The sequence below is a fragment of the Malaya genurostris genome, chromosome 1, assembly GCF_030247185.1.
Source record: "Malaya genurostris strain Urasoe2022 chromosome 1, Malgen_1.1, whole genome shotgun sequence".
NCBI lineage: Eukaryota > Metazoa > Arthropoda > Insecta > Diptera > Culicidae > Malaya > Malaya genurostris.
In genome coordinates this window covers 134,065,344-134,090,305 of record NC_080570.1, presented here as the reverse complement: position 1 = coordinate 134,090,305, position 24,962 = coordinate 134,065,344, and the positions used below count along the sequence as shown (strand labels likewise).

Sequence of the window (24,962 nt, the reverse complement as noted above, 5' to 3'; positions counted from 1 at the left end):
AACTCTAAAGTGGAAATTACTCAGACATCTCATGGAATGTTCAATCGATTGTCACACGTTAGGATTGAAATGCGATACGATTTGCAGTTTCGACATTACAGAGTAATGAGTGATTAAAATCTTAAATTGCACTTAAAACGACAGACATTAAATTAATGTCATGAAAACTGAAACACCGAAGAATATTCATGCAAAAAACACATGCGGATTGATAAAAAAAAGGTATCATCTCACTGCTAGGTGGATAAGGCACGTTTTTTTAATGCCAAATGCCGTAGAAATGCATGAAACCGCCTGAGAAAAAAAATTGAAAACAACAAACTCTGGAACTTGAAAATTTTTGAGATTTTCGAAATCGATTTTTTTTATGCGAATATCTTAGAAATGCATAAAACTTCGAGATCTGGTGCTATAGAAAAAAATTTTTTGAAGAAAACGAAAATTTCCAAGTGGCAGAGAGTTGATTTAAACAAAAATCGAGATAACACAAGATCTCGACGTTTTATGCATTCCTAAGACAAAACAAGAAAACCTGATAATTTGGAAAATTCGAGTAAAAAAATCGCGTAACTTCGGAAATCCGCGTGAAGAAGCCGCGTAAAAAAAAGTAGAATGTAAAATGTAAAATGTAGAATGTAGAATGAAAAATACTAGGAAAACTTGGATCGCGATGAGAGGTAACGTGATCATTTCTGACGAATATATTCCTCTTGGCATTTCCGAGCCTCGTATTCGCAGTCGGCAGCAGTCTCCCAGATTTTGATGAAACTTTGTAGACATGTAGACTGTGTCTCAAAAAGCCACTTTGCCTACTGTGTTTTTCCAAAACTGATCTAGACTGTCTTTTGAAAAGGGCTAAATTTGGATTACCCATTTTATTCTAATAGTTATTATTGTCGAAAAATGACAAATCCTACAAAAAAATAAATTTAAAAAATCTGAAAAAATGCTGATCGAATCCTACACTGGAATAAAGCAATATTAAAAATTCAAAATCGATCTGAGAAAAACGCCACTTTTGATTTTGATGAGTTTTTTTCTCATGATAGGATTATATTCCCTACCAACCATTCATTGACATATAAGAAGTTTTAATGAAAATAAGTTTTCCTTACAAAAACTTTTCCTTGTCCATAATAAAAATGCCTATCTTACAATGTATGGATGGTTGAAAGAGAACATAGCCTCATTCAAATCGAACATGGTGCTTTTTGTGCTTCGACTTTACATTTTGAATGACAAATTTTTCAGTGTGGAATTCGGTTTAACGAATTTCGTACCAAATCGTACCAGGATTTGGCAGCAACCTCTCGTATTTGACCAAAGCTTTCTGACTATAAAGACTTTGTCACTAAAAGCCAAAGCACACTTTGTTTTTCCGAAATTATTCTAGACTGTCTTTCAAAAGGGGCAAAGCTATTTAACCAATTTTATTGAAATAGATATAGTCGAAAAATGAAAAATCCTACATAAAAGTATAGTAATATTCACAAAATTAGTCAAATTTTTTAATAAAGTTATTAAAAAAAATTGACGTATGCTTCAAAAATCTTTTTTTTTCTGTAATATAAACACAAATTTCAAAGAATACCATTTTTCCATTTGAATGAAATTTGGTCCCAAGATAGAGAATTATGCTCCATACATTTCAAGATGGGTATTTTAAAGGAAAAGGGTTTTTCTAACTACAACCTTTTCTTATCCAGTACTGATACTTTTTTGCAAATATCGGGTATCGATACAGTATTCTATGAAGTATCGCAAATAGAGTTTCATTGTATTCTTGAATGATCAAGGCTTTCAGTTTAGTTAGAAAAACGTTTAACCTTTTCCTATAGAAAGGTAATAGAATTACTGGAAAAAACAACTTTCGAACGCAGTCGGAGACCCATTGTGTTATATACCATTCGACGAGATCGGAAAATGTCTGTGTGTGTAAGTATGTGTATGCACCTTATTTTTCGGCTCAATTTTCACGAAGATGGATTAACCGATTCCAACAACTTAAGGTTATTCTGAAAGCTACTATTGGGCCATTGATCAAAATTGGGTTCGAAGATCCAATGGCTGTGACTTCTGGTTCCGAAGGTATAATGGTATAAGTGACGTAATCTACAAATTAATGAATGGATGAATGAACTTATTTTTAAATATTCGTCTCATTCTATGTTTATTGTCGTCAAACGGCGGAGTTAATGATAGCGAAAATTCAACCAATAGAACTGTTTGTAAATTTGTTTTTCATAGGAAGATAATTTTAAAACTTGCACAAAATATCCAAACTAGTTCTTTAGGATCGATTTCCAATCTTTTTCCTAGTTAAACAAGGTCGAGTGTTTTTTTAGTAAAAATGAGCTACGACGCACAAAAGTAATTTAGTCAATTAGCCATAATCAATGTTGAATACATTTGAGCTTGTTCTCCTCTGATGGTTGGAGTGGATGGTAATTTTTTGTCATTATTGCCAATTTGAAAATTTCATCTCCAGTGCGACATATCCTGAAAACCGTCGCCCGAGCACAAGAAAGGTGTATACGTGCTATGAAATTTTCTCTTTGATGCTCTTTGATAATAAAAGGTTTAATAAACTTATATTTCGAATTGTTTGTAGTAATCTCATACTACAGATTTTTTTTTCTTGGATTGTGGAACAGTTTTTCGATGACACGGAACAAGAATGATGTTATCACGTTTAGTACAACAGGAGATATTCGCGATTAAGTTCTACTAATTTTAAAAAGACTCAAAGTATGACATTTTCACGTCAAAAATTAGATTTTTAAACTCAATTTTCAAACTCAGCTCACGTAATAATCCGCGCTATCGAAAAGAAATTTACAATCTTACAGAAAGTACACGATCTCATCTTTCGATTACAGTTTTTACCTTATAGTCATATACATGGCGTTGGGAGTTGCTTAAAAATGAACCAGTTCAATGAAAGTGCTTCGAAATCATAAATTTGAAGTCTGCTACTAATTGCAAGATGTAATTCTGTGATACATTAAAAATGAGTAATCATAATTTGTATATCATTATTTTTCATAAGTAGAAAAGGCAAAATTTGAATATAGTGAATTTTAGATTGCCTATCTATTTTTGTCGAATTATATTCTATAATTTGTATTGCTTCAAAACACTCTTCACGTCTATTCAAAAACTTCAAATCCGCTCAAAATACGCAACTTACTTTCAATCAGCACTATCTATTTGAACAACCAACCGCCTTCAATTCCACACCTTAACGTTAAGCAACATTGTTTTCATATCTGGATCGTTTTACATTACAAAATTTTGCAAAAAACTTACTTTCACTGACAATCAACACAGTGGCGGGACACAATAAAAACGATTATGTGATATATGAGACCCCGTGCCAACAGAGAGACAGAGAGCGAAATAAAAAAAACTCGTGCTGTGAATCCATTCAAACGACTGTTATAATATGGGTCAATGTGAACCAAGGTCGATGCCATTTTATGTAGCAACTTCGTAAACGATCATAAACTTGATGGCTGAGGAGGTTTCCAATGCAATAATAATAATAATAATAATATTAATAATATATTTCCCCGAGAAAGCTTATATATCAACGAAAGAAAATGGTCAAATCGCACAAGGAGTAATGTGAAAATTATACAATGTTTTGAAACCGACAAACACCAATTATATCCGTTGGTCACCGACCAATACAACCCTGAACGCAATGGAGATCCATATACATATGTGATAAGATGAGACCTCTCGAGAAACCGAAAGTGAAAAACACTTTCTTTTCAACCTTTTAAACATTTTTTTTCGGTTTCTTCCATACATTACTGATTGATGAAATGGCATAAATTTCAACCAGTTAGGATTGTGCTCATAAAGCATCAAACGTGCCCCCGTCCGTCCGGCCAGCCCTAACTATCCTAACATGTAAACATCACGAACAACCTGTAAAATTGATGCGACTTGGAAAGAAAGACAGACGGCGTAATTATAGGCGTAAGAAAATTAAGACAACATTGTTAGAGCATCGTTTAATGGTTATGATCTCCGACCAAGGTGAGGTAATAATCGACCATATTCCATTTTTGGACCGGCTATCGCCAACCATCAAGACTCAAACGAAGCGAAGCAAAATCAAGTGAAACCGTTTAACACCTCGTTCGACAGGCACTGCTCGAACTCAGACGGGTGTTGTTAGTTGCTTTCATAATAAATCAAAAAAAAAATAACGAAGAAAGCCAACAACCAACGTATGAGTTTGGGCTGTGTACCATCAATGGGCCTTCGGGTGAACTTCCGGTAAACCACTAGGAACGATGAGTTTCGATGATGAGCGTTTTTCGAATGGAAAGAAGATGTTACGAAGCCGTACAGATTAATGGTTTTACAACAGACGATCAAAGTGATTGGTTGTTGTGGGTTATTACCACTTTGACCGTTGGCTTCTGGGGTCGGTGTTATGACGCGAGAAAATCATTTCTAAATGCCGTGCTACATGAGTCATTAGGTTCATTTTGCCGGTATTAGATGGAAGACCGCAGAATTAATGCTAACTAATTTTTTTTTCAAGCCAAACGATGATAACCATTATGCTTCATGAAAATTCGGATTTGGAGTATATCACTGCTTTAAGGAGAAAAAAACTGTCTGAAATTAACTTATACTATGTTCACACTATGAGTTAAAACTAGTTTTAACTCTTATTTCATGTTTTAAGTGAAATAACATGTTTTTCTTCCGTGTTATTTCATATTCAGAAACGTCACATTAAAACATGTTTTGCCAAAATAACATGATATAATGATCAGTCAAGCACAACCCTGCTAGCATTTTCCGTCATTTTTCGACTATGTCAATTGACAAGCTTTTATCGAATCATTTTTCCATCAGAGTAGCCATGTACGTATGACAAAACATAACTGGAAGCATATACAAACCATGCTTGTTTTTTAGGTTTTAAGACATGATTTTTTTCTTTATAGATTGTCCTATTTCGAATTACTACAAAATATTATACGAGAATTCCGGAACTTAGTAAAGTTCCACAGTAAAAAGCAACTCCAACTCTTTTTTGAAGAGGGATACTTTACTCAGCATATTGCAAAGTTGGTCAGTTTGTTTTACGATGCAAATGTTGCAATTTGAAGTAAAATTGTAGGATCATGTTACTTAAAAATTGTAGGATCATGTTACTTATTACTGTGGCTAGATCATTGTTTCGATGATTAAGCTTTCAGCATCGACGCGAGTAAATTTTTAGTGATAGTATAATTGTTCTGAACACCAACAATAAGCTGCAGAATTTTTCATAGTATTTTTTTTCATCAAACTGTAGTCCTAGGGCTAATGAGAATGAACAGTTTTTCCTTACTAGTGTCCATGGTCTCTCAACGCTAACATCATCCATAGCTAGAAAGAGTAACTGGCTTTTTCTAATTTTCTGAATGTTATCAACGTACATTTATATTCTTAACAAGTGCTGACTGTTTGCGACGTAAACATGTTTGCAGTTTGTTTATAAACAAACCCAATAACAAACAATATGTCATGCGTATAACATAATACAAGTGTGAACAGTTTGGTTTTAACTTTATACTACTATTGTTAAAACGTGTTATTTTCTGCAGGTGTGAACATAGTATTAAACGAAATAACAACGTCAAATTAAAACATGTTTTCCCGAGAATTTCATGATATAATTGTCAGTAAAGCACAACCCTGCTAGCATTTTCCTTCACTTTTCTACTATGTCAATTGACAAGCTGTTCAACAACAGCAGTTATAGTCCATCAAAGTAGCCATGTAATCATAATAAAACAAAACTGGGAGATGGTACAATCATTTTTGTTTTTTTTTTTTGTATTGAGAGATGACTTTTTTGGTCATTTGCTGTTCAAAAATATTTATTTCTCTTAAATGGCCAATAAACAATGAAGCAATAAACCATCGAAACGTTAGCAATAAGGGTGAAACGGTAACATCATTCATAGCTAGGAGAAGTATCTGGCTTATTTCTTATTTTCCGGATGCGACGTGGGAATTTCTGCTGTTTGTTTCTAAACAAACTCAATAATAAGTAATATGTCATGCACATAACATAAACCTAGTGTGAACAGTGCGGTTTTAACTTCATATTACTATCGTTAAAACATGTTATTTGATGCAGGTGTGAACATAGTATGTGATACAAGTAACGAATATGAAAATCGAAGTTCAGAAATGATATCTTCTTATTTTGATTATACATATTAACTCAAGAAAATTTACATTTTTATTTCAAAGAAACTCAAAATACCCTCGCCAAAAAGAATCAAATCATTCCCAATCAGATGCACATAACAATGTCATAACGCAAGTATATCAACAGTTGATATGTATTACAATTTGCGTTATTTTGAGATATTTAACAAATAAAAACAGTTGAAAGTTAAAACTTATGATAACAATATAATAACAAAATCAGTTATGATGTTTTATTTTCATTTGCAAGACTCATGATGAAGGTCATTAATTGAAAAAATGAGTTCTTCCGTTGCTTCATGTCGAAATATAATAATCAGAATTTCAAAAAAAAACACTAAAAGAAGAAATCAGATCACTAAATAAATTATGCATTTAATAAAAAAAATCATTAAACAATTTTTGATTGAATCGATGCTAAAATTTAGCTGTGATATAGTTTTTCTGTGGTAAATTTGCTACTGAATTTTTTACAACTATTGTTATAAATTTCTGCTTTCGGACTTCAGTAGTTATTTCAAATTCAATAATAACTGTGAAACAAACGTTCCAAAATTTGTTACGATTTTGTTGCCGCTAGAGTTTTTTTTGTTATGATTTTTGTTATTTTAACAGCTTACCAGCCAAAAATATTTCAAAATTTGTTACAAAATATTTCTGAAATAAATTACTCCAGTTGTTATAATTCTGTTATTACCATCTGTAGCGACATAACAAAAACGCGTGGACTGTATTCAACGTTCTTTATTCAACTAACTTTTTCTGTATAAGAAAGGAAACGGAAATGTATGAATGTGTATTAGTAATATTCAATAAAAATTATTTTTTGACAGACGTGTTGCCAGATTCTTTGACGACTGAACATCTTCCCCCGCCATTGAACTACTCGGGGTTCAATAAGATCCGTGATTCAAAGCGCCATCGTCCAATGGAAGAAGTGCTAACTTTGTAATTGAGCGTTTGTACACACCTGTTGGAGTCTTCAATGATACTGTACGAGTGTAACCATCCTTACCCGGATGAACAGCTATTACCCGTCCCATTTTCCATTGAAGTGGTGGAAGATTTTCTTCACTCATCAATACTAGGTCATCGATCTTAATGTTGGTATGTTGCTTGTTCCATTTCGTACGTTGTTGCAATTCTGCTTGCCGAGAGAACATATCGGCTGATTCTAAGCTGATCCAAAACGTGTAAAGTTTCACGAAACTTATTCCAGGTGCTTTTTTGTTCTGGTAACAACTCCTCATCCCATGACAATTTCATAGCCCACAATTGACGCATAATTAATTTTGCAACCATAACAACTGGTGCAAGTAAACCCAAAGGGTCAAAGATCTTAGCAATTTCCGACAGAACGTAGCGCTTTGTTATTAGTTGGTTAGAATCAGTTGGAGTGATATGGAATAAAAATAAGTCACTGGTAGGGTTCCACAATAAACCGAGCGTTCTAATAACACGGTTCATACCATTTTGTTCAAATAACACCTGCTTCTCTTGTTGATGCTCTGGAATGTCGTCTAGAAATTGAGCAGAGTTCGAACACCACTTATGCAGTGTGAAACCACCTTTACTGAGAAGTACATCAAGATCTTTACGAACCGCTACTAGTTCCTCCAACGTTTCAGCTCCCGTAAGCACATCATCGATGTAAAAATCGTTCTTCACTATCCCTGCTGCCAGAGGATGAGCATGGCTTTCATCCAGTGCTAATTGTATTAATGAGCGAGTCGCTAAAAAAGGCGCCGCGGCCGTCCCGTACGTAACTGTTGTGAGCTCCAGTGTTTGTAATGAATCCTTCGGGTCTGTCCTCCACAGAATACGCTGAAACCTTGTATGTTCGGGATGGACATTTACCATTCTATACATCTTTGAGATGTCTCCTGTGAGCACAAAGAGATGTATGCGAAATCTCAGAATGATGTCAAATAGTGCGGGTTGTATAGTTGCTCCCACCATGAGTGTATCATTCAACGACAATCCCGATGTGGATTTCGCTGAAGCGTCAAAAACGGTTCGTAGTTTTGTAGTGGACGAAGTGGGCTTCAGAATGGCGTGGTGTGGCAAATAGAATCCATCATCTTCCTTCTCAGACGTACCGATCACTCGGCAGTGACCTAGCTTGACATACTCGTCTATAAAAGCGCAATAAGCCGCTTTGAGATCAGGTTGACGTTGAAATTTCTTTTCCAAGTATGAAAATCTTTGTACAGCATGTTGTTTGGAATCACCAAGATGGTCTACGTTTGCACGAAACGGTAACCTGACGATGTATTTTCCAGTAGAATCTCTGGAGTGCGTTCGTTGAAAGATTTCTTCACATTCTGCCTCTTCTGACGACAACTTTGAAAAGGATGGTAATTCTTCGGATTCCCAGAATCTTTCAATCAGTTCACTGAGCTCAGCTTGTTGCACTGCTACGTTACAATGTCCAATAGTATACTGCCAACCAGTTGGGTTTATGAGACCACCAACGACCCATCCATATACGGTTTCTTGTAAATATGGCAGTTCATTAGCAAGTTTGACTTTACCTGTTTTCAGTAAACCAAAGAAATGTCCTATTCCGATCAACAAGTCCACTCCATGTGGGCGATTGAAATCTGGATCCGCTAAATCTAGATCCGTTGGTATCGGCCAATTCGATATGTTTATGTAGTTTGAAGGAACAGTTCCCGTAATTTTCTTCATAACCAGACATTCCATATTGATTAAAGATTGATTGCTTCGAGAATGCACCTGCACGTTTACCGAACTAGTTACTCTAGTCTCGGTACCGTCGACACCCATAACTTTCATATCGATAGATTTCCGTTTTACTCGTAACAGAGATGCCATTTTTTCAGTGAGAAGATTCACTTGTGAACCGCAGTCCAGCAAAGCACGACACAGCTGCGGATTTCCAAAATCGTTGATAACATTTACAAGCACGGTGCTAAGTAAAGACCGCTGTTGTGCGGTTGAACAGGAAGCACTGATTGCTGGCTTTGATGTAGTAGTATTAGTATTGGAAACATTCTGTAATGGTGATGTCTGTGGTGTAACCGTTGATGCAACATCAGTTTTCACTGGAGTCTGAATGGGGTTCAAGTGAAGCGTAGTATGATGCCGTCGCTTGCACGTTTTACATGACATTGTAGAGGAGCATTTCGACGTGATATGCCCCTTCCTCAAACAGTTAAAACAAACACCAGTTTCTTTGGCTTTTTCATAACGTTCCTTCGGTGTCAGTTTAAGAAATTCTGCACACTGGTGGTTTGGGTGTGTTTGCTCGCAGAAATCACATCGAACCTGAGTCGATACCACCAACGATGAAGTTTTCAATGGAGGAATTTTACAACCAACACTTGACACTTTCTTTTGTTTCGACGAAATTAACGACGGATTTACTCGTTCCAAAACTTGACTACGAGTTATCAAAAACTGGATAGTTTCTGCGTACGTAGGAATATCTCCATGTTTTATGCTACTCTCCCACAGTTTACGCGTCTCTAAATCCAATCGGGATGCTAGAATGTTTACCACTAGAATGTCAGACATTCCCACTAGTTCGTAATTGTGATACTTAAGGGCCTCAACATGACGATTACATTCGTCGACAAGATCGCGCAGTTGTTTTCCATTTTCACTTGTCATTGGTTGTAGCTTCAGCAAACCGTTTATGTGGATGTCAACAATTCTCCTTTTGTCTTCATAGCGATGTATCAAAAAGTCCCATGCTGCCGCAAAATTGTTGTCGTTGATTGTTTGCTGATTTATTACTCCCGCGGCTTCGTCCACCAGACATTTGTCTAGATGGTATAGTTTCGTTGCATCCGATTCTCCTGGATACTTGGCAATAATATCCATAAAAATTGCTTTGAACTTAAACCAGTTCTCTGGTTTCCCATCAAACACTGGAAGAGGCGTATGTAAAAACGAAGATGACGGTGCTCGAATAGGCTGTGTTGCGGGATTTGGCAGACCGAATGTATTTTCACTGGCACCCAGCGGTAATTCCTCTCGCTTGACGATATCGATCAATTTACACACGCGGGACCTAACCTCATTGTATAGTTCTTCGAATTCAATATATTTCTGCTCTTGCTCTTCGCTACCTCCTGGTATGATAGCGTACATTTTGTTCTGAAAAACATTAAACTCGTCGTAAGCAGCGTCAACAGTCTTCAAATAAGTACGTAGTAAAAATTCATCTGGAACCGTGTTCTCCTGCTCAATTCGTAGCAGCGCATTCTTGATACGTGTAATTTTTCCTCTCACGGCTCCGCGTTGTTGTACAATCACTTGAAACTCTTCCGCCATCTTTTTTCTCTTTTGTTTTTCAGCATACGACCGCTTCTGATCGCCAATTCCAACCGGAGTACTAAATTGATCAGCCAGCTCGTTCTCGTGGGTACTCTTTGGCGTAGAACTCATTTACAATGTCATTTTGAAAAAACTTTCCAAAATACACGTTTCGATCGCGATACTTCGAATAATCCGGCTTTGACGGACCAAAAAATGTAGCGACATAACAAAAACGCGTGGACTGTATTCAACGTTCTTTATTCAACTAACTTTTTCTGTATAAGAAAGGAAACGGAAATGTATGAATGTGTATTAGTAATATTCAATAAAAATTATTTTTTGACAGACGTGTTGCCAGATCCTTTGACGACTGAACACCATCCATTTATTCCTGTTATTACCATTCCATTTATTATGTTCCATCTACTAAATCGGAGTTTTCAGTTTAAACCTAACAGTAATTTATATAAGTATGAGTTTTATGATAGTACAAGCGAACGGAAGAGCAGCTCAGCCTCTCAGAAACTCGAAAAGATATTGAAAGAAATTAAGCGTTTGATACCTTTCTATGTAGATTCGGCCTATATTATCTCCCAGACAGGCTGAGTAGCTACGATTAGATTTGTTATTCAACTTCTCATTTTTCAGCGCTCGATCAACCCGATTGACAGCGACATTGTTAATTTCATTACACTTTCGCTCTCTTCATAATTGTGCTAATAAGAAAAAAAAGAATTGATAAATCAGTTGGCTTTTTATAACTCAATTACGACCAATTGATTTGGAGAAATTAATTCGGAATCGGTTGTTACACCAGGTAGTCTGTGCGGAATGAAGAAGTGAATTGAACGGTGATAACGCTCGTGTTCAGATGAACATGTACAATGCGTTGTGCTTCAATTAGGCTGTTTCCTGTATTGTGTTTCACATACAGAGTTGTTTAGTTAGCAAAACGACTTCACTCGATAGAAAAAACCATCGGCTCGAATCCCGTCTCTGTGGTATTTTTTACGCAAATTTTTATTTCTGTGATTGCATTTCTTCAGTCTTTCCCAGTCTGTTTTCTCGTTACTGATAATAGTTTATATTTTAACAGATATAAAATTGATATTCAAGTTTACTACTATCTAATCTACCTAAAGTTGTGAAACTATCTTTTTCTGGAAAAACCGGTCTCGCTACAATAAATAATTTAAAATAGATTAAAATATATAATTTCAACACGCTTGGGGAGAAAACTTGATCAATGATTTAATAGTATCTCATCAATCAAATCAATAATTGACTGGACTCAAACAACTAATATAGATGGATTTACTTAAGTTGAATATCATAAACATTCTTTGTACAATAACTAGTATAACATACAGAATAAAACAGTTCTTTGCTCGCGTAGATCATCCTTAAGAAAACGAAATGGGTTCACTATTATAAGGAGTATCGAAAATAAGCTATCCACATACATTCGTGTTGAACGCATGTATTTGTGATGATTTTTTATATTCAGATCACAGCATGCTGTATGTTTGGCTGTTAGCTTTCGTATGTTTACTTGTTTGTGCGGTTGGAATTTCACGTTGCCAAAACCACTCTCAATTGGCTTGCGGAAAAGGATATAAATTTCGTTGAAAAAATATCAATCCACCAAATTGCCCTCAGCTTCGACCCATCGTTTTTAGTCCAATTTTGAAATTGTGTTTTGTTTCGCCGGTTTAAGTGACGGTATAAAATATATAACACACGTCGGAACCGAAGGTCGTATCCGGATGAAATTCAGGAATTCCGTATGACACCGTGACCTTTCATTTTAATCTATGTTTGTAGAAATCGGATGAGCGGTCTCTTAGAAAATCGATTGCACGTTTTTAGTTCATTTTGCACATTTTCCCCCAGAACTCCCGAATCAGAAATCGGCTCCGGATGAAACATTTCAATAGCAACCTATGACACTACAACGTCTTTAATTTAAATCTTAGGTGAAGAGAATCGGTTGAGTGGTCTCTGAGAAAAACGAGTTCATTTTGCACATTTAACCCCATTACTCCCAAACCAGAAGTCCGATCCGAATAAAATTCAATAGCACCCTATGGGACCGAGAGACCTTTAATTTGAATATAAATTTGTGAAAATCGGTCCAGTCATCTCCAAAAAGTCGAGTACACATTTTTGACACACACACACACACACACACACACACACACACACACACACACACACACACACACACACACACACACACACACACACACACACACACACACACACACACACACACACACACACACACACACACACACACACACACACACACACACACACACACACACACACACACACACACACACACACACACACACACACACACACACACATACACACATTTACTCAGTTCGTCGAGCTGAGTGGAGTGGTATATGACATTCGGCCCTCCGGGGCTCGGTTAAAAAGTGGGTTCTCATAGTGATTGCATGACCTTTCTATATGAGAAAGCAAAAAAAAAAACAACATGAGTGTTAGTTAAACCAATATCTTCTCTGTTGGAACAGGGCAAGGCAAGAATCAACGATTATTATATTGTAATTTTGTGATTGATGTAAGTTTGCTAAAATCGGTTCAGTCATGTCCGCGAAAACTTAACGATGTTTATTGTCGCTAACGTAGCTATCAATGTGCCTATGCTTTTTGAAATCGATTCTGTCAACTACGGGAGAATTGAGCGAAAAGAAAAGGCTTTTTCACATAAATATTTCCCGATCTGATCGAACTGAGTCGAATGGTATATAAGTTCCGTTCGAAAGTTAATTTTTACAGCAATTATTTATCATTGCTAGAGAAAAAAGAGAAAAAAACGCCAACAATCGAGTATTCGTAGCTTGCTAATATAATAATATTGCTAAAATCACACGAAAATATCTCTTTCATTGGATCACTTTGAGTGCTCCGGTTTTCGAAGAGTTTAGCAGAAATCCTTAAATCGAACATTCAGATGCTATACCGCTGGGTATTTCTTCTTCTTCTTCACTTCTGGTGGCGTCACCTCACTTGAGATGACGCCGATTGATGGCACAGCGATTTAGCTATATTGCCAGTTAGCTTTCGTTTATAGTCCAATGGACTTTCTTTTCACTGGAATCAGGAATCAGGAATCAGAACAAATTGGCTCAAATGGCACGTTCCCCTTGATATTTGGAGATTTGTGCCTTGCCATCAATTTGTTTTTAGCATCATTTTCCCGATATATAAGAGGGAAGGATTGAAAGGAAATGGTAAGGGTTGGACTAGGAGGATGGGAAAAATTGACGACACAAAAACACATAAAAGCAGAAGTAAATTCTGAACCTCTACGAGGTCCCGAACAGTCTGCTCTTAATAAAACCTCCAACCCCCGAGAGGATTTGAAGATCTTACAAAAGCGACACCATTCTGCACTCCCGGAAGAATGCAGAACGATTCGCAGTATGTACGAGCAGAAGTAAATTCGGCACCCCCTAAAGGATGCCAAACAATCTGCTAAACCCTATTTAAGGTGAATACAGAAGGGATTCATTCACTCCAGGAAGAACGATGAACCCTTCTGACTATAGCTCCTTACCACATTGGGTAAGAAACGAGAGAATATCCTTCAATTTTAGCTCCGCATACACAGACTCAACCATGTATGGAGAACCAAAAACCCGGATACGTAGCTGCGTCAATGCGGGACAGTTACATATCAGATGATATGAAGTACCATAATCGCATTCACACAAATCACACGAATAATACTCAGCACGTTGAATAGTAGCCATGTGATAATTGAGTTTGCAATGTCCAGTCAGAGCTCTGACCAGAATACTGCAATGATGCTTGGAGAAATGCAGTAGACACTTTGACATTTTCAGATTTAAATCTGGTAGAAATGCTTTTGTCTGAGCGCAAGTTTGCAAGCTGCGCCAGTAGCTGGCATGTTTGGATACAGCCCAAGAACGAATCTTGTGCTTTATCCAACTAGTTGAAAGTGGTAAAGCTGGTTCAGGACCAACGAAATCATTCGTTGCACCAGCTCTAGCCAACTCATCAGCCCATTCATTTCCAGTAATACCAGAATGGCCGGGTACCCATAAGAAGTAAACAGCATTTGAAATGCTGAGGTCTTCAATTTGAGTTCGACATGCGATCACTAGATTCGACCGTGAGTCATTCGAACTGAGTGCTTTTAAGGCTGCCTGACTGTCGGAACAAAAATAAATTCGCTTACCACAGATCCTCTGCTGAAGTGCCGATTGTACTCCACACAGAATCGCGTAGATTTCTGCTTGAAACACAGTACAGTATCTACCAAGTGAATGAGACTGCTCCAGCCTCATTTCACGACAGTAGACACCAGCACCAGCACGACCATTCAACAGAGAACCGTCCGTATAACAAACTATGTGTTCATCAAGTTGTCGTTCCAGACAACCAGACAACCATTCCTCACGAAAAGGATAGCTCACATTGAATGTTTTGAAAGGAAAACTGCATGTGAGAGTTAGGTCACTAGGAGCGAGTAAATACTCATCCCACGTAACCATTTGAGACCACAAGCGAGTGTGGCTGGTAGCATAATCTAATGGGTTACTGTTCCAAAGCCCTGTAACCTTAAGACGGTATGCACAAGATAATGCTTCTTGTTTTAGGAACACATGTAGTGGTTTAATGCACAGTAGCGCCTCTAGAGCAGCAGTAGGAGTTGTCGTGAATGCTCCTGTCATCGCCATTAGGACCATCCTTTGGAGATGATTTAGCTTTGACTGAACTGTCGCGACTTCTCCTTTCTGCCACCATACAAGACATCCATATGCTAAAATTGGTCTAACAATAGTTGTGTAGATCCAATGAATATATCTGGGTTTGAGTCCCCATGATTTTCCAAAAGCTCGTCTGCATTGGCCGAAAGCCATGCAAGCTCTTTTAATCCTGAAATCAATGTGAGCAGACCAATTCAGTTTTGAGTCAAGAATAACCCCGACGTATTTAACTTGATCGACCACAGTGACCTCTGAACCAAAGAACTGCAACGGACGAGCTCCTGTGATTATCCTACGATGAGTGAAGAGCACCATTGATGTTTTGCCCGGATTTACAGATAATCCAACCTGACAACACCATTGTTCAACAGATCGCAGGGCTTGCTGCATTAAATCAAAGAGAGTGTTAATGCTTATACCGGTCATCAATATATGATAATCGTCGGCAAAACCATAAGTCGGAAATCCAAGGTTATTAAGTTTCCTTAACAAACCATCAGCGACTAGGTTCCATAAAAGTGGGGATAGTACACCACCTTGAGGACACCCACAGACACTCAGTTTTCTAATCTCTGCTTGCCGAAGCGATGAACAAAGAAGTCGATTGCTAAGCATTGCGTGTATCCAATTTGTGATACTTGAAGGTATGCCATGACCACGGGCTGCTTCCAGAATTGAATTGAAAGACACGTTATCAAAGGCACCTTCAATATCTAGGAAAACTCCCAAGCAAGATTGCTTTTGTGAGAAAGCTTTTTCAATGTTGTACACAACATCATGTAACAGGGTAGTAGTGGACTTTCCACGCTGGTAAGCATGTTGCATTCCATGTAGCGGATGCACGCCCAAACTAACATTCCTGATATAGTGATCGACTATGCGTTCCACTGTTTTAAGAAGAAATGAGCTTAGACTGATAGGCCTGAAACTCTTCGCTTCCTCATAAGTGTTGCGACCGCCTTTGGGAATAAATTTGACAATTATTTCCTGCCAGGCTCTTGGAATATATCCTGTCGCAAGACTAAAAGTAAGTATTTTCTTCAAAACATGTTTGAAATGTTCATACCCTTTCTGCAGTAACACTGGGAAAACTCCATCCTTTCCAGGAGACTTGTACGGAGCAAAACTCTCAACTGCCCATTTGACCGATTCAATCGTCACAACGCTTCGAGCAAGGGCCCAAGAATCGTAACTACCTGATAAAGTCTCGGGAAGAGCTGTCGGTGATGGATCCATACATCCTGGAAAGTGAGTGTTAAAAAGATAGTGAAGTACATCACCTTCATCAGACAAGTGTTCACCATCTGAAGTTCTTAAGAAACTGACATTAAAGTCCTTAGACTTCGAAAGTAACTTATTTAATCTGCTAGCCTCGTTGAGACTAGAGACATTTGTGCAGAGGCTTTTCCAACCACTTCGCTCAGACGATCGAAGAGCATTTTTGTAAGCCCTTCGAGCCGACACGAATGCCTCCGACCCATTTCTGCGTCGGTGGTTCCAAGCTCTTCTGCATAGTTTCCTTAGTCTAGCAAGTTCAGCATTCCACCAAGGAGTTCCTCTAGTAGCTCGCACAATCCGAAGTGGACAAGCCTCTTCATATGCTGCAACTATGAGTGAATTTGTCTCGTCGACAACATTTTCCAAATCAATTGGGGTTTCAATTGTTGGTTGGTACCCGTAAAATCTAGTCGCCAAGCCCTCTTCATAGAGGTCCCAGTTTGTAGATTTGGGATTACGATATGTGATAATATCAAATTTAACGTTTGAATGATCGAAGAAGATGTACTTATGATCAGACAACGAAGGTTCGAGCTCATCGGAGACGAGCCAATTTACCAACTCATGCGCAATTCTATCAGAGCAGAGAGTTACGTCCAAAACCTCCTCTCTTCCAGATCTCGCAAAAGTTGGACGGTTTCCTGCATTGACTATGTGCAGGTTTGTACTGCTCACAAATTCCATCATATCAGAGCCTCTCGAATTTATATCTGTGCTGCCCCAAATGATATGGTGAGCATTTATGTCACTGCCGATTACAAGCGGTAAATCACTTTTGCAGCAGTATGATACAACCTTTTTGAAGTCATCGCTTGGCGAAGGTTGGTTATGCGGCAAATATGCCGAACAATAGACATATTTCCTGTCTATGCCATCAATAGTCATACCAACTGTGACAGCACAAATATCCCGAGTTGTGAGCTCCGATATGAGAGAAACATCGAGAGCACTATTTGCAAGTATGCATGCTCGAGGCATTTCACGTGGATTAGTCATTCCGGTCTTGTTGAAGGCAACAAAGACTGGGTTTAACAATTTTCCAACGTAGAAGTTTCCCTTTTGGAAATATGGTTCTTGAACCAAAGCTAAAGAAGCTTTACCTTCTTGCAGAAGTCTGGATAGATTCATAGTTGCTGTACGTTTATGCTGGAGATTGATTTGTGCTACTCTAACCATTATCAATTAAAGTAACGAACACTCCACCTCCAGCACTTACCGTACAACAACTACAAGAAACCAAATATATTGGCTTATAATCGCCTATAGCGAACCATGTAAGGATTTTTTTAAATGTTTTAATCATTTAAATCCCACGAGTTGCGAAGAAAGAAGTCGTCCACTGTGCCAGAGCTTCGCTTAACACAGTAAGGGAAAATCCCAAGTTATTCCGTTCACGACTGCATTGTTTAACCTCCTGCAGCCATTCAGCCATCGGCACGGAAATACACCTTGACTTAGGAGTTCCTATTTTTGTGGCCTTTTACGACATGGAACAGGAAACCAGTGGATCAATTCTTGGTAAAAAATAATTCCGCCGGATGCCACACGGCTTACCTGTTTGGTGGACTTATACCACCGGTACAGGTGGACCGTAGCGTTATTCTTAGCCAGTTGGGAAACCGCTACCGACACTACACGGCTATCTAGGCTGCTCAGAGAGGGAAATTGACATTGATGGTCAACTTCCATGGATGGCCGAGCAGCCCACTTTCTTTTCACTGGACTACAAGTGAAACCCTCGCTATGTGACAACGTGGAGTCACCGAAGTACGGATGAAAATCCTTTCTTTCTCGCGAAATACTCGAATTTTCACCGCACTAACACGATACGACGTGTTCACTCGTTGAGGGTTTCACCGGAAGTGCTGGGTATTTAAGCAGCTAGCAGTTATCTTGTTAAATTACTGAAGCTGTCAAAATAGCTTAGCTAGATCTTGCCGGTTATGCCTTGCAAATTCACCCTCTCTTCATTTAATCAATGATTCTGAACGCTAAGATTCGGCTGCGAAGTCTGTTGAAACAGAAGGTCAGCTGACATCGGCCGACTCTATATTGTGGACTGTATTTGCTCTCCTCGGACTCCAATTGGAAATAATTTCCATTACGACTGCTTCCATTGAGACATTGAACCACTCCTTACTGCTTCTTCATACAATGACTAGCCGGTTATGATCAGTAGTTAATTTCAAGCTATGGTCTGATAAGCTACTTATCTGGGAATGGTTATGTGTTCACTGATCCCAAATGTTCTGCTTCAATGCAGTGAGTTCGAAGTATTTTTTTAACCTTTTGTTATTTTGTTGCAGTCTTTGAGTCGAATGTCTTTTCGCTAAAGGTCAGTTTATGAAAAGACCTGCCCTTTTCAGGACAATAAAATGGATGAAGAATACATAGAATCTAAATATATAAAGAGCGTTTCTGTTGGATACTATTGGAAATTAACTCGCAAAAGCGTTGGAAATTTGACGAAATTTGTACATTGTGTTTTTGCTAACAACTTTCACTATGCAATATAATCTGCGTAGGGAAGTTCAATGTTTTTTCTTGTTATGCGTTGATTCCAAATTGTTAGCATATCAAGGTAGCAATATTTGTGGTAATTCTCATTTTGTAAATTCAAAATATTATGTAAAAAGTATCGAATAATGGAATGAATATTTTTTCATTCATAAATTTTCAAAAACAAGATGTAATGTTCGTTTTATCCTCGTATCTTTAGTTCACTTAGAATATCATTATTCACTATCAAATGTTATGTACGAAATTTCAATTGAAAGCCGTAATTTCCACTTTTCACCATCAATAAATCTTTTTCTTTTTGAAAGAGTACAGTCCGTGGCATTTTGTTCTTCAATGGTAATTACAAGGTCTGAATTAACACATTATATCTTAACTATTGTATTCAGTTGATACGACAATGATTTACACTGTTTTTTTTCTAACAAACACGAGAACAAAACTACCGAACATATCAAAACATACCAATCGAAGCATTTTATCAACTTCCAAATTGATTCTAGTTGTTTGGTTTCCTTCACTTTGGTACCACTTCCGGATCCTGTTACGCTGCCAAAAGCCCACTTTCCAAGATGTTGAATTTTCCTTTCGTTGCTTACTCTTAACCACACGATAACATCACCGTAACTAAACATTTCCTTATGTGTACGATCAGTTTTATAGCTTTCCTCCACTGCTGCTGCTGCTGCTGCTGCATCTTTCACCAGCATTGAGCATAGGATGCATCTACATACAAGTAGTGGATCTACGGAGAGAAAGAGAGTCCCCGTGCGATCACGCTCACTGTTATCCTCCTCGTTGGAGGTGCGATGATCGCTGAGCTTGCACCGAATATTTCGAGCCGTGTGAGATGTGCGATGTTTTCTTTTTTCTTAAGCCGCATAAATCGCACCCCGCCTGCTGCGGTCGTCCCATGGCGCCCCAGGCAAATCGGAAATTATCAATTCTTGGCGGAAGTAACCGACCAGGCCAATTGGCTTAAATCCAATTAGACGTATGCACCGTGGCAGAGTTTCGAAGGCACATTCGGATTTTTAATGCACTTGCCATGCATCTCCGTCAATGCCAATGCGGATGATAGGGGGTGTAGGGGTGGATGTGTGATACACTTTTCCGTGGCGCAGTTTTTTTTTGCATATAGGTACGATGGCTGGCTGGTAAAAAGAGTGCAATTGCGCTGGTGGTCACGTTTGGATGCGGTTGCACGAGATACCGATGATCATTCATTGGATAACCGACTGCACTTTGCGTTTCACGTTGCTGCAAGCATGGAGGATTATTTTTTTATGCAACTGGATCGATACATTTCCTTCGATGTGCTTTAATGTTACCGCATTGCATCACTGCGTGGAATCCCCACGTTCAAGTGCACACCTTCAATTTGACGCCAACGTGAATCGTCGGTAGCTCGCTCGTTAGTAGGAAGATTAATTTGAATGCTGCATGAGATGCGTAAGTCATGCGACGCCTCTTGGTGTGAATTTTGTAGCTTTTATTTTAGTACGATGCAATAAACTATCATTACTAGAGAACTGCGAAAGACTTATAAATAATTCCGGCGCAAATATCCTAAGGTTGTTCAATTTAGAGTTTTGATTATCAAACAAGATATACATCAGGATACACATAATTCCTTTTCCGGAGTTGTAATTCGAAAAAAAAAATGCTGAAATGTTACTCGAGATGGAAACCAGATGGAAACAATCGGCAGAAAAGATTACGACCTCGGAGTTTTGGTATGTGCGTGGTGTAATATTCATCGACTATCTTAAGAAAGGAAATACCATTAACAGTGAATATTATATAGCGTCATGGGAGCGTTTGAAGGCTGTAATTGCAAAGAAATGACCACATATGCCAAAAATCCACCGTATTCGCCCGATTTGGTTCCCAGCGACTACTGGCTGTTCGAAGAAATGAAAAAAATTGTTTTTAATATCTCGGAATATAATTATTCGATCTGATCAAGCATATGAGCAAAGTAACTGACATTTAACACATTTTAAAAAATGCTCAGCTTCGCACTGAAGTAAAATGGCTGTTATCGAGCTTTGCCTGTCTAAAATGTGTCGATAGCTTTTAATGTTTATTTATTTATTTATTTCACAAAGCAAATGTAGACTACATATAAATTGTTTACAATGTTTACTTACAAACTACGCATAATTTCTACGGTAATTTAGAAAACCGTACGCCGTTGTAATGTAGGGTTTTTTTTAGAAGTTTTTTTTATTTGGTAGATAATTTCTTGGCATTTAGGATTTAAATATGATTTCAGGCATATGGCCGCTACGACTATTTTTCACAAAGGTCATTCTGGAGGTCCAATTTTCGACCATCTTTTCGAGTATTTGAGAGTGTATTTCAGCAATGACACGTTAAATATTGGTTTCCTAAGCATCAATCGTTGCTAGTTTATCCACATAAGCCAATGACTCCACGCACCCCCACAAAAAATAATGGAGTCGCGTCAAATCACACGAACACGGAGGACAATTCACCGGTCCTTTTCTCTAAAAATCACCCGTTATATTCGAGCAATTTTCAAAAAATCGGTGATACTATAATTTTGGTGCTTGTCTTCTGGTAGCTCTATTTCACTTAACTGTCTCTTCGTGCTATAATTTTCTCAAATATTATATTTTAAGACTATGATTCGTATGTTTAAAATCTACTCTCGCGATTATAATTATAACAATTTAATGGAAATAATAGAAAATTTCCTACCGAATCTTGAAATGTTATTATATTCAATTATTCGAAGGCTGGTCGATAAGTCTAGATAAGTTGCAGTATTTATTTCGATACGTAAAACCTGACATCATAGGCGTCATGCACAAAATACGTCACGCTTTAAGGGGGGGGGGGGGGGGGGTGTGGTTTAATATTGTGACAAATTTTCACAAAAGAGGTACTAGTGGTTCTTGTTTTGTATCGACATTTTGGGACAAAATTTTTGTAAGACCCAGAATGTTGATTTTTCCAAAAAAAATTTTTTTTTGAAATGGCACTAAATCTCGACGTTTCATGCAGTTTTAAGAGTTTCGGCATCACAAAATATTTTCGATTTTGGAAATTTCATGTACTCCCCCCTATGGTGCTTTTTCAAGATCGAAAATTTTCAAAACTTAACCGCCAGGCAGCACCCCTTACGCATGTCCGATTTAGCTCAAATTTTGCATGAGGGCATTTTTCGAGGTGCTTAAACTTTTGAGCACTAGCACTTTACGAAATTAGAAGTGATCCCAAAATATTGGCACCCTAATATATATATATAAGAGCATTAAAAATCAACGTCTTTCGTCGGTTACGTCACTTATACAATCATATCTCCGGAACCAAAAGTCACAACCATTTGATCTTTGAACTTGATCAATGGCCCGATACTAGCTTTCAAACGAGCTGAAGTTTGTTAAAATTGGTTCAGCCATCTCTGAGAAAATTGAGCGCGTATAAATACAACGCGTTTTGTCGGTTACGTCACTTATACAATCATATCTCCGGAACCAAAAGTCACAGCCGTTTGATCTTTGAACTTGTTCAATGGGCTGACAGTAGTTTTCAAACGAGCCCAAGTTTGTTAAAATCGATTCAGCCATCTCTGAGAAAATTGAGCGCGTTCAAATATCTTCTAAAAGTGCGCACACACACACACACACACACACACACATATATATATATATATATATATATATATATATATATATATATATATATATATATATATATATATATATATATATATATATATATATATATATATATATATATATATATATATATATATATATATATATATATATACACAAACACACACACACATTTTCCGATCGCGTCGAACTGAGTCGAATGGTATATAACACTATGGGTCTCCGAGGCTCCATTCAAAAGTCGGTTTTCCAGCAATTCTAATACCTTTCTATACAGAAAGGCAAAAATATTTTAGATTAGACTATTGCGAATAGGTCGAAGAAAAAACTAAAAATATCTCTCGAAGTGTTCTGATAACATAGTAGGAAAAGAAAAACGCCTGAAATTGTGGCCTTTTACAACATGGAAGCAGGAATTCTGTGGATTTACTCTTGGCTATATTTTTTGCGGCCGGATTCCACACGGCCTCTAGGTTGGACCTATCCGGAAAATGATAGTAGGTTCTATTATTCGCCTATTGTACCCCAGCCCTCTCAATTGAAAGGTAATTTATGGGATAGTACAATATCTGCTATTGTTTTTCATTAAAATTCGACTATGAATTCCGGAGAACTAAATTTTAGGAAAATGTATCATTAGGATGAATGTAAAGTTGATGCAAGATATGAGGAAGTTTCATGCCTTTTAGGGAGCTACTTTGACAGAAACTAACTCCAATGGACTTTTCCCTGCACCAAATAAATAAATAAACTGAAAAGTATCATTGTACCAATACAAAAATTAAAAAAAGTTTATTTTCACTGAGGTGGAAGAAGGGAGAAGGGGGGGATGAAAGTTGTAACGAAATTCTTTAAAAGAGGTTTCAAATTTCGTGACTAACTGTCACAAGGGGGGATTCAATTTATCGAAATTTAGCGTGACGTAATTTGTCCATGACACAATGGTCATATAGTCGAGATCTTTAAATAGTATGCGTGTTCAGAACACTTTGCCATTCGAATCTACTTGTGCTATTTATAGTGAAAATGCAGAATCCAGAGGCAAGTTTTCATGCCAGAGATTTATCTCAACAACAGTATACCGCTTAACTCGATTGAACTTTTGGTGATGAAGTCTCTATGCGTTAAATAAAATTATTTCGTTCGAGACAACCAGAATCTACTAATGTGCCATAACAAATTAATACAATGTATTTTGCCATGTGCCTGACTTACCATGCGATGTAGACATGTCTGGATACATATTATACAATACTACATGACTAACAAAGACTTGTTCGCGCTGAATATCACATAATTTAACAAATGATCACATATTCGCGATAAGACAAGTACTCCAGAAGTGTCGTGAATACAACGTACCCACGCATCACCTATTCATTGACTTCAAAGCGGCATACGACACAATCGATCGAGAACAGCTATGGCAGATAATGCACGAATACGGTTTCCCGGATAAACTGACGCGATTGGTCGAAGCAACGATGGATAGAGTGATGTGCTACGTCCGAGTAGCTTGGACGCTCTCGAGTCTCTTCGAATCTCGGAGAAGGCTACGTCAAGGTGATGGAATTTCTTGTATCTTGTTCAATATTGCCCTGGAAGGTGTGATTCGAAGAGCGAGGATCGACACGAGTGGCACGATCTTCCGAAAGTCCGTACAACTTTTTGGCTTCGCTGACGATATTGATATTGTGACACGTAGTCTTTGAGAAGATGACGGAAACCTACATCGGACTGAAAGCTGAAGCTAGGCGTATCGGACTGGCCATAAATGCGTTAAAAACAAAATACATGAGAGGAAGAGACTCTAGAGAAGAAACACTACGCCTCCCAACACGAATATGGATAGACGGTGACGATATCGAGGTGGTTGACGAGTTCGTGTATTTGGGCTCACTGGTGACCGCCGATAATGACACCAGCAGAGAAATTCATAGACGTATTTTGGCAGGGAATCGTGCGTACTTTGGACTCAGAAAAACCCTCCGATCGAGAAAAGTACGCCACCGCACGAAATTGACCATCTACAAAACGCTAATTAGACCGGTTGTTCTCTATGGCCACGAGACCTGGACTATGTTGGCAGAGGACCAACGCGCCCTCAGTGTTTTCGAAAGAAAGGTACTGAGGACCATCTATGGCGGAGTGCAGATGGAAGACGGAACGTGGAGACGGCGTATGAATCACGAATTGCAACAGCTGCTAGGAGAACCACCTATCGTACGGA

General features: G+C 37.9%; 1 protein-coding gene across 1 annotated transcript in view; it reads right to left on the bottom strand.

Annotated features, from left to right (window-relative positions):
• LOC131425829 (uncharacterized) overlaps positions 1 to 19,693 on the bottom strand; it is a 34,411-nt gene extending 14,718 nt beyond the window's left edge. The window contains exon 1 of the mRNA XM_058588036.1: positions 19,548 to 19,693. Coding sequence (XP_058444019.1) covers positions 19,548 to 19,559 — 12 coding nt within the window. The 5' untranslated portion in view covers positions 19,560 to 19,693. The remainder of the gene's footprint in view (positions 1 to 19,547) is intronic.
• Positions 19,694 to 24,962: the final 5,269 nt, after the last annotated feature.